At 38.8% G+C, this 12,624-nt stretch overlaps 1 protein-coding gene across 1 annotated transcript in view; it reads left to right on the top strand.

Annotated features, from left to right (window-relative positions):
• Window positions 1-12,624, top strand: part of LOC108717374 (ADP-ribose glycohydrolase MACROD2) — a 1,335,613-nt gene that overhangs the window by 1,246,586 nt on the left and 76,403 nt on the right. Inside the window, exons 10-11 of the mRNA XM_041564180.1 lie at window positions 9,889-9,948; window positions 11,464-11,541. Of these exons, the coding sequence (XP_041420114.1) occupies window positions 9,889-9,948; window positions 11,464-11,541 (138 nt within the window). The remainder of the gene's footprint in view (window positions 1-9,888; window positions 9,949-11,463; window positions 11,542-12,624) is intronic.

The raw sequence follows: 12,624 nt of genomic DNA, 5'->3' as shown, positions 1-12,624 counted from the left end.
CCCTTGAGTTGGCATCATTTTGTATATATTCACATTAGTAAAGTTAGGGTCCTCCATAATATTTACATAATTTGTTTTTTAATTGTGTAACCCTAATTTGGTTAAGTTAGGCCTTGTCCAACTAGAGGAAGTAGGGCATTGGTTACCTTGGACCTTGATGAGGAGAATGCACAATGTAACACCATGGGGAGATGAAAGTTCACCTTCTAGTGTTTCTAGACCACATGTGACAAGACGACCCTACAACAGAAATAGGTCGGTTAGAAAGTTATGCTTGAATCCCTCTTCAGCACTGCAGTACCTTGAGCAGAGCCTAGGGGAGAGCTACTCTTTTCTATTTTTCCTGGTTGGCGCACAGGCTGGTCATGCAAGCTAGCTCTATCTGTCTCACATTTCTAGAAAGTGTGTTAACATAAAGTAATCTATATCTAAAAGCCTGTTCACATGGTCCCTGCTGCCCAGCTTCCCTACCAGGGTTCCTAGAGGCTGCAATACAACCGTGCCTGTACCCCTCTAGGACAGAACACTTCCCTAATACTGGGGGGGCTCCCTGGAACACATCCAGCTGGGTCAGCAACTGAAGGCCAAAGAGGAAAGACCACCTCATCAGCCAATGGGACAATAATACTGGTAAGTAAATTGGATAAACTAGATACATGGGCATCTGCCCAGACCTAGGGGAATAATGAAGTATAGGGATTTAAAGCCATGAGGGAATTTAACCCTAAACATTAAATAAATCCAATAGGATTGCTTTGCCACCTATATGGATTTATGCCGCTTAGTTGCCATCAAGTTAAAGATACTGTTTTATTATTACAGAGAAAAAGGAAATCATTTTTAAAAATGTAAATTATTTGCTTAAAATGGCCTTCATAGGAGATGTTTCTCCCATGGTTTGGAGCTTTCTGGATAAAAGATCCCTTACCTGTACTGAAATATGTTACTTTGATTGACAATATTTTTCTCAGCGTCTCATAGAGAAAGGCCACTGTTATTAGCTTTCTACACACATAACAGTAGATAAATAACAGTTCTTTTATTGCTTTGTTTTAAGGTAGCACACAATAATGAAATTGCTAGCTGTGTATTGTTAATTTTGTTAATTCTGGAAAGCCTGTGGCAAGAGACATTTTAGCAGATCACAATAAGCTTAGAACAATGTACATCAGAGATGCAAAGTAATTAAGGGGAAAATGTGCATCTAAAATCAGAACAATGTAAATCAACAAGCTTGTTAATTAGCAGGAAATCAAAACACAAAGTGTAAAAAACGAAGATTGGGAGGAAAATAACTGCAATTACTTTGCTCAAAGTCCAGTGATGTATAATGTACTGGATAGAGACAGAGCAATGTTTAAGCAGCACACAAGAGGAATACATGTACAGGCAAGGCCGCATAGGCCCGGGCCTAGGGCGGCAAAAAATAGGGGCGGCATGCCGCCCAGCCGCATTATGGGGACGTGTGCGTCCCCATTCAATTACACCAGCTGCGCCGGCGTTTTTTCGCCGGCGCGCTGGGAAGGGGATGTGTAGGCGGGCGCTAGGACCGCGCGGCCGCCTAGTCGGACCACGCGGCCTAGGGGCGGCCCACAAAGAAATCCGGCGCTGTACATGTAAAGTAAATAGGCACATTCTCTGTGAGATTAGATGGTCCAGTAGGAATATCTCTCTGAGGCTGAGAAGGATCAGTCGGGTCTAAATAGCTTTAAAGCATTAACTGTATTGAAGGCACATTTTTCCTAGAATCAAATGTTTCATCAAAGGTGTCTGTATATAGGTATTGGACCTGTTATCCAGAATTCTCGAGACCTGGTGTTTTCCGTAATTTGGATCTTCGTAAACATGTAAACATTAAATAAAGCCAATAGGCTGGTTTTGCCTCCAATTAGTATTAATTATATAAGCAGGGCCGGATTTACATAGATGGCGCCCCTAGGCCCACTCCCGTTCGGCGCCCCTGTCTCCTCCCCTTTATTCGTGCAAATTTTCATCATCAATGGGGAAATTTAAAAAAATATTGTATCTCCAGTGCATCCCCAGTGTTTTTGAACCAAAGTGGGTGTGGTTGGGCATCATGCCGCCCCCCTAAAAACCTTGCCGCCCTAGGCCCGGGCCTAGGTGGCCTTTCCACAAATCCGGGCCTGTATATAAGTTGGGATCAATTACAAGCTACTCTTTTATTATTATAGAAAAAATGAATTATTTGGATTAAAAGGAGTCTATGAGGGGGAGCCTTTCCGTAATTCAGAGTTTACGGGTTTTCCGCATAATGGATCCCATACCTGTACTGTATGTTGGTACTATAAATATATATGAATTTAGACAGGATTTATTTAGCTAAGCTTAGGCAAGAGTATTGGTAGAAATAATGTATAAACTACTTTAAAATTTAAAGGGAATTTAAGGCATAATCACTGGGGGTGCCATTTTTTAGGCACTTTCAGTGATTAAATTCTCTGGTGCTCCTGCTTTATAAAAGCTGTATAAGCCCCGGGTACTACTGCAGGAGTGCCATGTTGCCGTATTCTTCAATCTGCTAGGGATCCCTTGAGGCTAAATTGTTCTGTACGCATAACCACATTGTTAAAGGAAAAATTTAGAAGCAAAAAACAGACTTACAGGTGCACCCAGCTTAGAGCTGTAGATAGGATCAACAAAGAGTAAGAAGATGACTACATAGTGCTCCTACAGTGACACAGTACTCTTTAGTACATTAGAGGGCATAATAGACAGCAAGCAGGAGATCTATTCTTCCATAAAATGGATCATAGGACCAGAGGCCACCTCTTTGGTTTAGAGGAAAAGAACTTGAACTTTGAATCAACATACTGTAGATAGTTCTTGACAGTGAGGTTGTGGAATGCTCTGCCAGATGATGTTGATTCTGTTAACGCCTTTAAGATGGGCCTGGATGATTTCTTGGACAAGCATAATATCCAAGTCTATAGTAATACTACATACTAAAATCTACACTATATATAGTTTCAGTGGGTGTGTGTAGGTATGTGCTCTGGGTTTCATTTGGTGGGGTGGAACTTGATGGACTTTGGTCTTTTTTCAACCCAAATTAACTACTGTATGTAAGTAACTAACTATGTAAAATGGGAAAAGGAGAGCCTCCAGTTTTAATGGTTGGTAACTGACCTTGGAAGGGACCCACCATAAGAACATCAGATCTGTCAGGATTTCGTTTTAATGAGTTGTCATTCATCAACTCCAGTAGCTCATACAAGCATGTGTTTATGGCATTTATGTTTTGAAAGGGATACACAGGGGCAGATTTATGAAGGGTAGAAGTGAAAATTCGAATTCGAAAAAAAATGTAAAAAAAATCGAACTTCGATCTATTTTTTGTGTACTTCGACTAGGAATTCTATTTGAATTTGAAAAAAAATTCAAACATTTGAATATCAAAATTTATCATGTGCTGTCTGTGCTTTAAAAATTCAACTTCGACCATTCGCCATCTAAAACCTGGCAAATTTCTGTTTTAACCTATGGGGGACCTTCTACAACCTATTTGGAGTCAATTGGTGGACTTAAAAAACTTAGATTTGAATTTGAACGAAAAACAGCCTGTTCACCTGAAAAAAAAAACCTCCTTAGATTTTTAAATACATTTCGGATGGTCTTTTTTTATTCGAAATTTGACCCTTGATAAATCTGCCCCGCAGAGTATAACAGTGATAACTAAGGCCATATAAATTGAAAATTGCATAGGAGATAAAATCGATCCTTGTGGTAGCCCAATGGCCTATTTCAATATAGAATATAGTTTCATATTCTAAAAAATTTACAAATATCGCCTAATCATTTTATTTCCAGTTACAAGGTATATCATCCCAGTTGTATACAATGAATATCACACTCTAGGCTGTTATTAATGATAATAATAATAATAACTGCTATAACTATGCTTTTTATTCTTATGGCGACACTAAGGGGCCGATTCACTAAGGGTCGAATATCGAGGGTTAATTAACCCTCGATATTCGACTAGGAATTAAAATCCTTCGACCTCGAATATCGAAGTCAAAGGATTTTAGCGTAAATAGTGCGATCGAACGATCAAAGGATTATTCCTTCGATCGAACGATAAAATCCTTCGAATCGAATGATTTCAAGGATTTTAATCCAACGATCAAAGGAATATCCTTCGATCAAAAAACTTAGGAAAGCCTATGGGGACCTTCCCCATAGGCTAACATTGGGTTCGGGAGCTTTTAGATGGCGAACTAGGGGGTCAAAGTTTTTTCTTAAAGAGACAGTACTTCGACTATCAAATGGTCGAATAGTCGAACGATTTTTAGTTTGAATAGTTCGATTCGAAGTCGTAGTCGAAGGTCGTAGTAGCCCATTCGATGGTCGAAGTAGCCCAAAAAACACTTTGAAATCCGAAGTTTTTTTACTTCGAATTCTTCACTCGAAGTTAGTGAATCGGCCCCGAAATATAATGTAGTAGAACTGTAGTAGCTGGTTTCAGTGATCCCCTGTACTGTAGAATTTAACAATCAATATTTAGGGAGCAGATGAACAGGAAGATAAAAGGATTGCAATCTGGAATCAAGTTGATGTAGAAGTTTTGTACTCACTTTGTCATTATGAAATCATCTTTAGGATAAACGAATATCATCTGATCTGGCGTCTGAAAGTCAGATTTATTTTTCATTTTAACATTGGCCATGGATACAAGTATGGGATCTGTCATCTGGAATATCTGGTGCCTACAGTTTTCTGGATAAGCAGTCAATGGGCCAATGGAGGATCTAAGAGATAAGACCCATCAGATGGGTAGCAAATGTATTCTTTCCTGCAAAGCCTATGACTTCTTCTTTTCCATTTGTGTTTCATTTTCCCTTTAAGCTGGAAAATGCTAGCTTGGGACTTATGATTTATGATTCATGTACACAGTGAAAATGCATGTGCTATTAATAGGTTGGATTTACAAGGGTTTTGTCTGGTTTAGGCTAAAGTGTCCCATCTTGCTAAGATATATTCCAGATGCTCTCAGCATAAAATAAACTTTTATGTGACTCAGATACAGCACCTACATTTAAAGCTTTACCTGCCTGGAAAATTCCACATTTCTTACTTAAAATGTACCTAGTTCAATTGGGAGAAATAGTGTTCCTTACTTAGTCTGGTGGAACTGTGCACCTGCCAATGCCTTCTTGCTATGTTTAAGGGGGTTATTTATTAAAGTCCGAATTTATCTTAATATTTTGACTCAGAAACCTTTTTAAAACTCAGAAAACTTTGGGGTATTGCCCGAAACCCAGCGCACATCAAAAAATCATTCGGACTTCTCCCATTGACTTATAGGCAACCTCGACAGGTCTGAGAAGCCGGATTTTCCAATTCTGGGTTTAGTAAATTACGAAAAATTCGATTTTTTAAAAGTCAGATTTTATTAAAAAAATTGCATTTGGAGTTTAGTAAATAACCCCCTTAGTGTCTATAGTGATGTCTTTATAAAGTGATAAAGTGGCAGCAGAATAATGTTATAGTAAGTATAGCAATGGAATAGTGTTCTCTATATTTTTAGGAAGCTGTAGTTACTAATTCAATATTTTGGGGGTTATTTATCAAAGTCCGAATTTATCTCAATATTTTCTGCTACAAACTCCGATCAAATCCACTCGGGTTTTTTACCGAAAATTTGCTTTGCGGGAAAAAAATCCAATTGTCACAATTTTCCCGGTTTTTTTTGTAATTTTCACCCGAAAACTCCAGAAACTTTAGGGTATTTCCCGAAACCCAGCGCTCATCAAAAAATCATTGAGACTTTTCCCAATGGGACTTTTTGGGACTTCTCTGCAACCTCGACAGGTCTGCGATGGCAGATTTTCTGATTCAGACTTTTCCATCCTCTGGGTTTATTAAGTTCCAAAAAATTCTTGATTTTTTTCAAAGTCTGCTTTTAATATATAAAAAATCACAAATTTTTCATGATTTTTTCATTCGGAGTTTATAACCCCCTTAGCGTTTGAGAGGCAAATTTTGTCTAATGCCAAACCCTAGAATTTTACACCTCTCATCAAAAAAACACTTGCCTTTCTTAGTAACAGTTTGCAGTGCAGGCATTTATTGTGGAGTATTGTACAGGTATGGGATCCGTTATTCAGAAACCCATTATCCAGAAATCCCTAAATTATGGAAAGGCCATCTCCCATAATCAAATGATCAAATCGAAAAAAAAAAAAAAAATCATTTCATTTTCCTCTGTAATACTAAAACAGTACCTTGTACTTGGTCTAAGCTAATATAATATTAATTCTTATTGGAAGACAAACCAGCCTGTTGGGTTTATCCATTATCCGGAAAACCCCAGAGCATTCTGGATAACAGGTCCCATACCTGTATATTGATAAAAGAATCGAAGATTTAGGAACAAAGATTCCTATTTCTCAAAGTAATGTTCTTCAGAAGAATATTCTAACTGTACATGTTAATAGTAACGATGAGCCAAATTTTTGCCAAGTTTGCTTCAAAAAAGACGCCACATATACTCCAATGGGAGAAAAAAAAATTATGTGCAAAATACAAGGTTTTTTTCTCCCATTGGAGTATATGTGGCATCTTTTTTGAAGCAAACTTGGCAAAAATTTGGCTCATCATTACTATTAACATCTTCAAATAGTTCAAGGGACCTCTGGTATTGACTTTTACGTGAACCAAGAAGGTTTTAAGGTCGAAATGTGATAAATTTCCCATTCAAATTCAAATTTGAGTTGGTGGTTTTAAATTCGAATTTGTGAGTTTTGACCAAGAAAATTTTTAAAATTGGAATTTACCATTTGAACCTTAGTAAATCTGCCCCTAAGTGTAAAAACCACAAAAACTCTAATTCAAAAATTCACCAAGGAAAATCTGTCAAGGTCCTGTAGAAGTCAGCGGGAGCTCCTCTGATCCGATTGGACCAAAATGAGAATTTTGATCAATGGGCCTCTATGTAATAAATTCCAATATTTTTTTTGATTGTTTAGAATGTCTTACACGGTTCTGTCTCCATGGCAGAATGACAGGATTATATCAGTGTATAAGGACTGAGCAATTACGGGAATATATATTTTTTGTCTCTAGGCCACAGTTTTTTTGTTACAAAATACTTAAAGGAGAATTCAACCCTAACGTTTAAAAAACCCTACCCCCTACCCTTCATAGACCCCCCTCCCTCCTCCCCCCCAGCCTAAGTGCTACCCTGGGCAAATACCACTAATATTTAATTTACCCTTTGGTGTAGATTCAAGCATCAGAGTTCACGGGGGCCATCTTCACCCACTTCGGTAATCTTAGGAATGAGGCCGGCGGTTCGGCAATTTTTGTGAGTTTCAGAAAATTGCTCCAACTGCGCATGCGACTCCATGCTGGTCTCATTTCGAAGATTTTGAAGAGAAGAAGATGGCGCCCTTGCACTCTGATGCCAGAATCTGCACCGAGGGTAAGTAAAACGTTAGGGACATTTGCCCCACTTAGGCTGGGGGGAGGAGGGAGGGGGTCTATGTAGGGTGGGGGGTAGGGTTTTTTAACTTCAGGGTTGAATTCTCCTTCAACGCATAGTCACTGTCTTACAAAGCAATAAAAAGCAACAAAGCTGCTGAGCTAAAGACTATTCCAGTTTTGCACACGTCTCTCCGGTAAAGGACCAGCAATCTGCAAATAACTCGTTTCCTATTTAAACTAAACCAGGTTCAATAATTTAGACGGCACAGTTATTATACACTGCACAGTTAAAAAGCAAGAGGAAGATTTAAATGAAGCCGTCTCTCTTCATAGCGCAAGGTAAATGGGTTACATTTGTCTTCTGTCACCTAAGGAAATTCTATTGCGAAAAAAAAAAAAACCTGATAGTTATTGAATGAATTCAGGGTATTCAACAGTCTATTGAACTCAATTTGGTTCATTTGTGCGTATTTGCATCGTTTTCATTTTCTGGCAAAATGACATTTTTGTTTCTGTGTTTTATCCACATTGAGTTTCTGTTCCGGTGTTTTATTCACATTAGATAAAAACATATTGCTTGTATTACCCACATGGACCCTCCATGATGACAGTACCTATTTCATTTCAAATGCAGCCTGACATATAGGGGCATATTTATCAAGAATTGAGATAGAGAAGTAGACTTTATAAGTGAAAAAACAAAAATCTACTTATATATATAATTAAGGGGCACATTTACTAAGTTCCAGTGAAGGATTAGAATAAATAATACTTCGAATTTCAAAGGTTTTTTTTGGCTACTTCGACCATCGAATTGGCTACTTCGACCTTCGACTACGACTTCGAATCAAACGATTCTAACTAAAAATCGCTTGACTATTCGACCATTGGATAGTCAAAGTACTGTCTCTTTAAAAAAAACTTCGACCACCTACTTCACCACCTAAAACCTACCGAGCACCAATGTTAGCCTATGGGGAAGGTCCCCATAGGCTTTCTAGGCAATTTGGGATCAAAGGAAAATCGTTCGATCGATGGATTAAAATCCTTCGAATCGTTCGATTCGAAGGATTTAATCGTTCGATCGAACGATTTTTCCTACGATTGTTCGTTTGAGTCGAAGGATTTTACTTCGATGGTCGAATATCGAGGGTTAATTAACCCTCGATATTCGACCAATAGTAAATGCACCCCTAAGTAATCAGTAGTCATGGGGCTATAATTAGCAAGGCCTTTCCTGAATTTATTAGTCTACTGGTCCCCTGGATGTTGGACCCCACCAACAAGTAAAAAGCCCCAATGGGCAAAAGGCCCCTCGCATGCACCACCATAGCCCTGTTCCATTCTGGCAGCTCCCCAATTATTTAAAACTCCCCCCTGATCTGCCCTGGACACTCCTCAATTATGATAAACTCCATGACCAACCCAAACCTCGCCCACACATTGCAAGTCCCACCTTCTTGACTTGGATTAAGCTGTTGTATCTTCGGTTCCCCTCTGCATTGGGCCTCTGACTGTAGTACCACCAGGATGGAGACCCTATAAACATGGAACTGATATTACTTGACTCCTCAAGAAAAGCCCTGCAGACAGTGTATTGTTTCTAGAACTGATCAGTACAATGCACCTAATTTAACTTTTAGTATGTTATAGAATAGCTAATTCTAAGCAACTTTTCAGTTGGCCTTCATTATTCCTTTCTTTAGAGTTTTTGAATTATTTGCCTTCTTCTTCTGACTCTTTTCAGCTTTCAAATGTGGGTCACTGATTAGTGATGGGAGAATTTATTCGCCAGGTGAGAATTTCGCCACCAGTGAATAAATTCGCAAAATTCACCGTGGAAAAATAAAAATTGAAAACAAATTGGTCGACAAGTTTTCTAATTCAAATTTTTGCAATCATAATTTTTTTACATAGAACTACAGTTTTTTTACATAAAAATACAGTTTTTTTACATAAAAATACAGTTACAAACTCCAGTGCCATGCAAATCACATTCCATTAAGTTTCATTTTTAAATAAACCCTTATACTCGTTCTGTTTCTTGGTTGATAGGGTCAGTGACCCCGACCTCCAGATAGCATTTAGTTGCAGGCTGAAATCAAGGAACGCTTATAAATCATACACAGTTCGAAATGAATAAAAAAAAAGATGGAAAAAATAGATTATTCTAAAGCATAATGAAGGGTGAACTTGCCCTTTCATTTTACCATTAGAAGCCTTAATCATGTGCAAAGACCACTGCTGTTTAATTTCACACTGTGTTTTGAGAGATAGAAAAGTGAATGCAGACAGAGTTTTCATTGTTTACCTGCACACATACTTTGAATATATATTGTATGTACTGATATACTGATGTATTTATATATTTTTATTATTTCACAATAATTCGCATCGACTTTTCCTCATTCCTGACCCCATTACATTATGATGACCTTAAAGATGGAGGTGATGATGAAGAGGGAGAAAAATGTGACAGTGAAGAGATGAAGGAAGATTCAGGTATGTATTTGGCACATTAAAATGTTATTTTATGTTTGTACCCATGATGTTTTATTTATTATTATTATTATTTATTAGAAGCTTTTTTGAGTTGAAACTAGGGATGCGCCAAATCCAAGATTCGGTTCGGGATTCGGCCAGGATTCGACCTTTTTCAGAAGGATTCAGATTCAGACAAATCATTCTGCCTGGCCGAACCGATTCCAAATCCTAATTTGCATATGTAAATTGCGTGACTTTTTGTCACAAGACAAAGAAGTAGAAAATGTTTCCCCTTCCCATCCCTAATTTGCATATGATTAATTTGCATATGCAAAGTAGGATTCGGATTTGGTTCGGTATTCGGCCAAATCGTTTGCAAAGGATTCTGGGGGTTCTGCCGAATCCAAAATAGTGGATTTGCTGCATCCCTAGTTGAAACTTTGAGTGCCTCTAAGCTTATGAATTAACTGATCCCACCTTCTTTTACTTAGCCATATTTATTGAATGTTCACTTCAACAAGTTTTATTGTATGTTTTTGAAATGCAACATACACAATCGATGTACTTTAAATTATAGGCCCATAAGAACTCAACTTAAACACACAAATTTGTAATTTGCTACATTGGTCAAGTATAGCGATGGGCGAATAAATTCGCCAGACACAAATTTGGAGTGAGTTCTCCGCGTTGTGAATGAATTTGCGAAACTGCGGCGACAATTTGTCGTTAAAAAGAATTGTTGATTTAAATGTATTTGAACCAAAAAGTCGCTCGCTTCAAAATTATTTTGATGCCCATTCACTTCAATGCATTTCGGGGCACAGATACGCCCATCACTAGTCAAGAAATGTTTTGTGCTTCTGTACCAGCCCAAGGCAACCACAGCCCTTTAGCAGTAAAGATCTGTGTCTCCAAAGATGCCCCAGTAGCTCCCCATCTTCTTTTCTGCTGATTCACTGCACATGCTCTGTGCTGCTGTCACTTACTGAGCTTAGGGAGCCACTCACAATATACAGTACACATAGAATAGAAATGTCACAATATAAGGCTGATTAGTAATTAATACACATAATTACTACATGGCAGCACAGAAACCAGTGCAATTAGCATCAGAATTGAATAATCAGCAAACCTGTAGCATCAGCTTATATTACAGCCAGGGAAGCTCATTTTCTGCTGGATAATTAGTGACGAGCCCTAAGCTTAGCTTCTCAACAGCCAATCAGAGCCCACTGAGCATGTGTGTGTCACAGACACTTTCCAAGATGGTGACCCCCTGTGACAAGTTTGAAGTCCTGGATCATTGCTGCTATTGACAAGCTCAAACTTTAGCCTCGTGCAACAAGTTCACTATATAAAATAGGCCATTTTTAGCCATGTTTTTTTTAAGGTTTAGTTCTCCTTTAAGGTAAAGCAGTAGTTCGTCTTGTAGTATTTCTGAATGTATAATAATTTGAAATAGTAGAAACACACATAAAATAAAACATGCTAAAAAAATGGCTGTAGACTCAATTTGAAATGATTTATACACAGAGGGAAAGCCTAAGTCACCTCCGATGAAGAAAATTAAAGAGAAAAAAGAAGATGCCTCCTCCCTGGATTCTCCTGATGGTACGTGATGCTCCGCACATAAAAAAAAATGATCATTAATCAATTTGAAGTAGTGGATTTACAATACAATCCTCTAATACACAGCTGTGATTGCTTAATCCCATTTATTAAAAGGTGAGTGATGAGCACAAAGTTGTTTATATACTAGATGTTCAGGTCATTAATGTGACATAAGCTGCTGCACTAATTTGCTAATGGACAGACCTAATTCACCATGGAAAGATATTAGAAACATTAGGTGCATATAAGTAATTAGTTTGTTTTAATTGTCAAAACCATCAATCCGTCTACTGTTAAGGGTTTTGTAGCAACATGGACAGAAGTTTAATAACCTATAACAACCAACTGGGGGAATGTAATAGAAGTTGCTAATATTTACATTGTGAACAATTTTGCCTTTGTGCAAATGTGAATTGTCAGGCTCTACTGGGGTTTGATCCCTGGACTTCTTGGTTGCTGGCTGTTTGCCTCTAGGCCAGGAGAGCAGCCGGCAAGTTCTCATTCCTTAGTCACCTGGGTCCTGGGCTTAGATATTTCACGCCTGCATCGTTATTGGTTGGCTTGGAGGTCAGCAAATTAGGGCTGCATCTGATCTATATTAGCCCAGTCTTCCTCACAGGCCATGCCTGAGCATTGGACTTACTTGAGCACTGAGGCACTGTCCCTGGCTCTTGTTTCCCTGTTTCTGCCTTGCCTTGCCTTGCCCTGTCTTGCCTTGTCTACTTCCTATCCTGTTCCCTGCTCCTGGTTCTAGCCCTGTCCCTCCTGCTCCCGTCCTCCTGTTCACCCCCATCCTGACCTGGTTCTTCACCCACTCTGTCCTGCTTCACTCTGTTCCAGTCCTCTTCACTAACACCATCCCACTCCTGTCCTGTCTCTGATCCAGTCCTGTCCTCTTCACTAACACCGTCCTGCTCCTGTCCTGTCTCTGATCCAGTAGTCTTACCCAACACCACCCTTATTTGGCCTGACCCTGACTCTAAGCCCTCATCACCCTGTTCCTGGCAGCAGCACAGTATCAGCTCCTGTCTGGGGTATAATGGGTATAAATGTAATTTGCACCTTCAAGATTTAGGTTCTAAT

Source organism: Xenopus laevis, chromosome 5S, assembly GCF_017654675.1.
Source record: "Xenopus laevis strain J_2021 chromosome 5S, Xenopus_laevis_v10.1, whole genome shotgun sequence".
Classification (NCBI taxonomy): Eukaryota; Metazoa; Chordata; class Amphibia; order Anura; family Pipidae; genus Xenopus; species Xenopus laevis.
The sequence above is the reverse complement of the archived record's forward strand: the minus strand, read 5'-3'. Positions and strand labels throughout refer to the sequence as shown.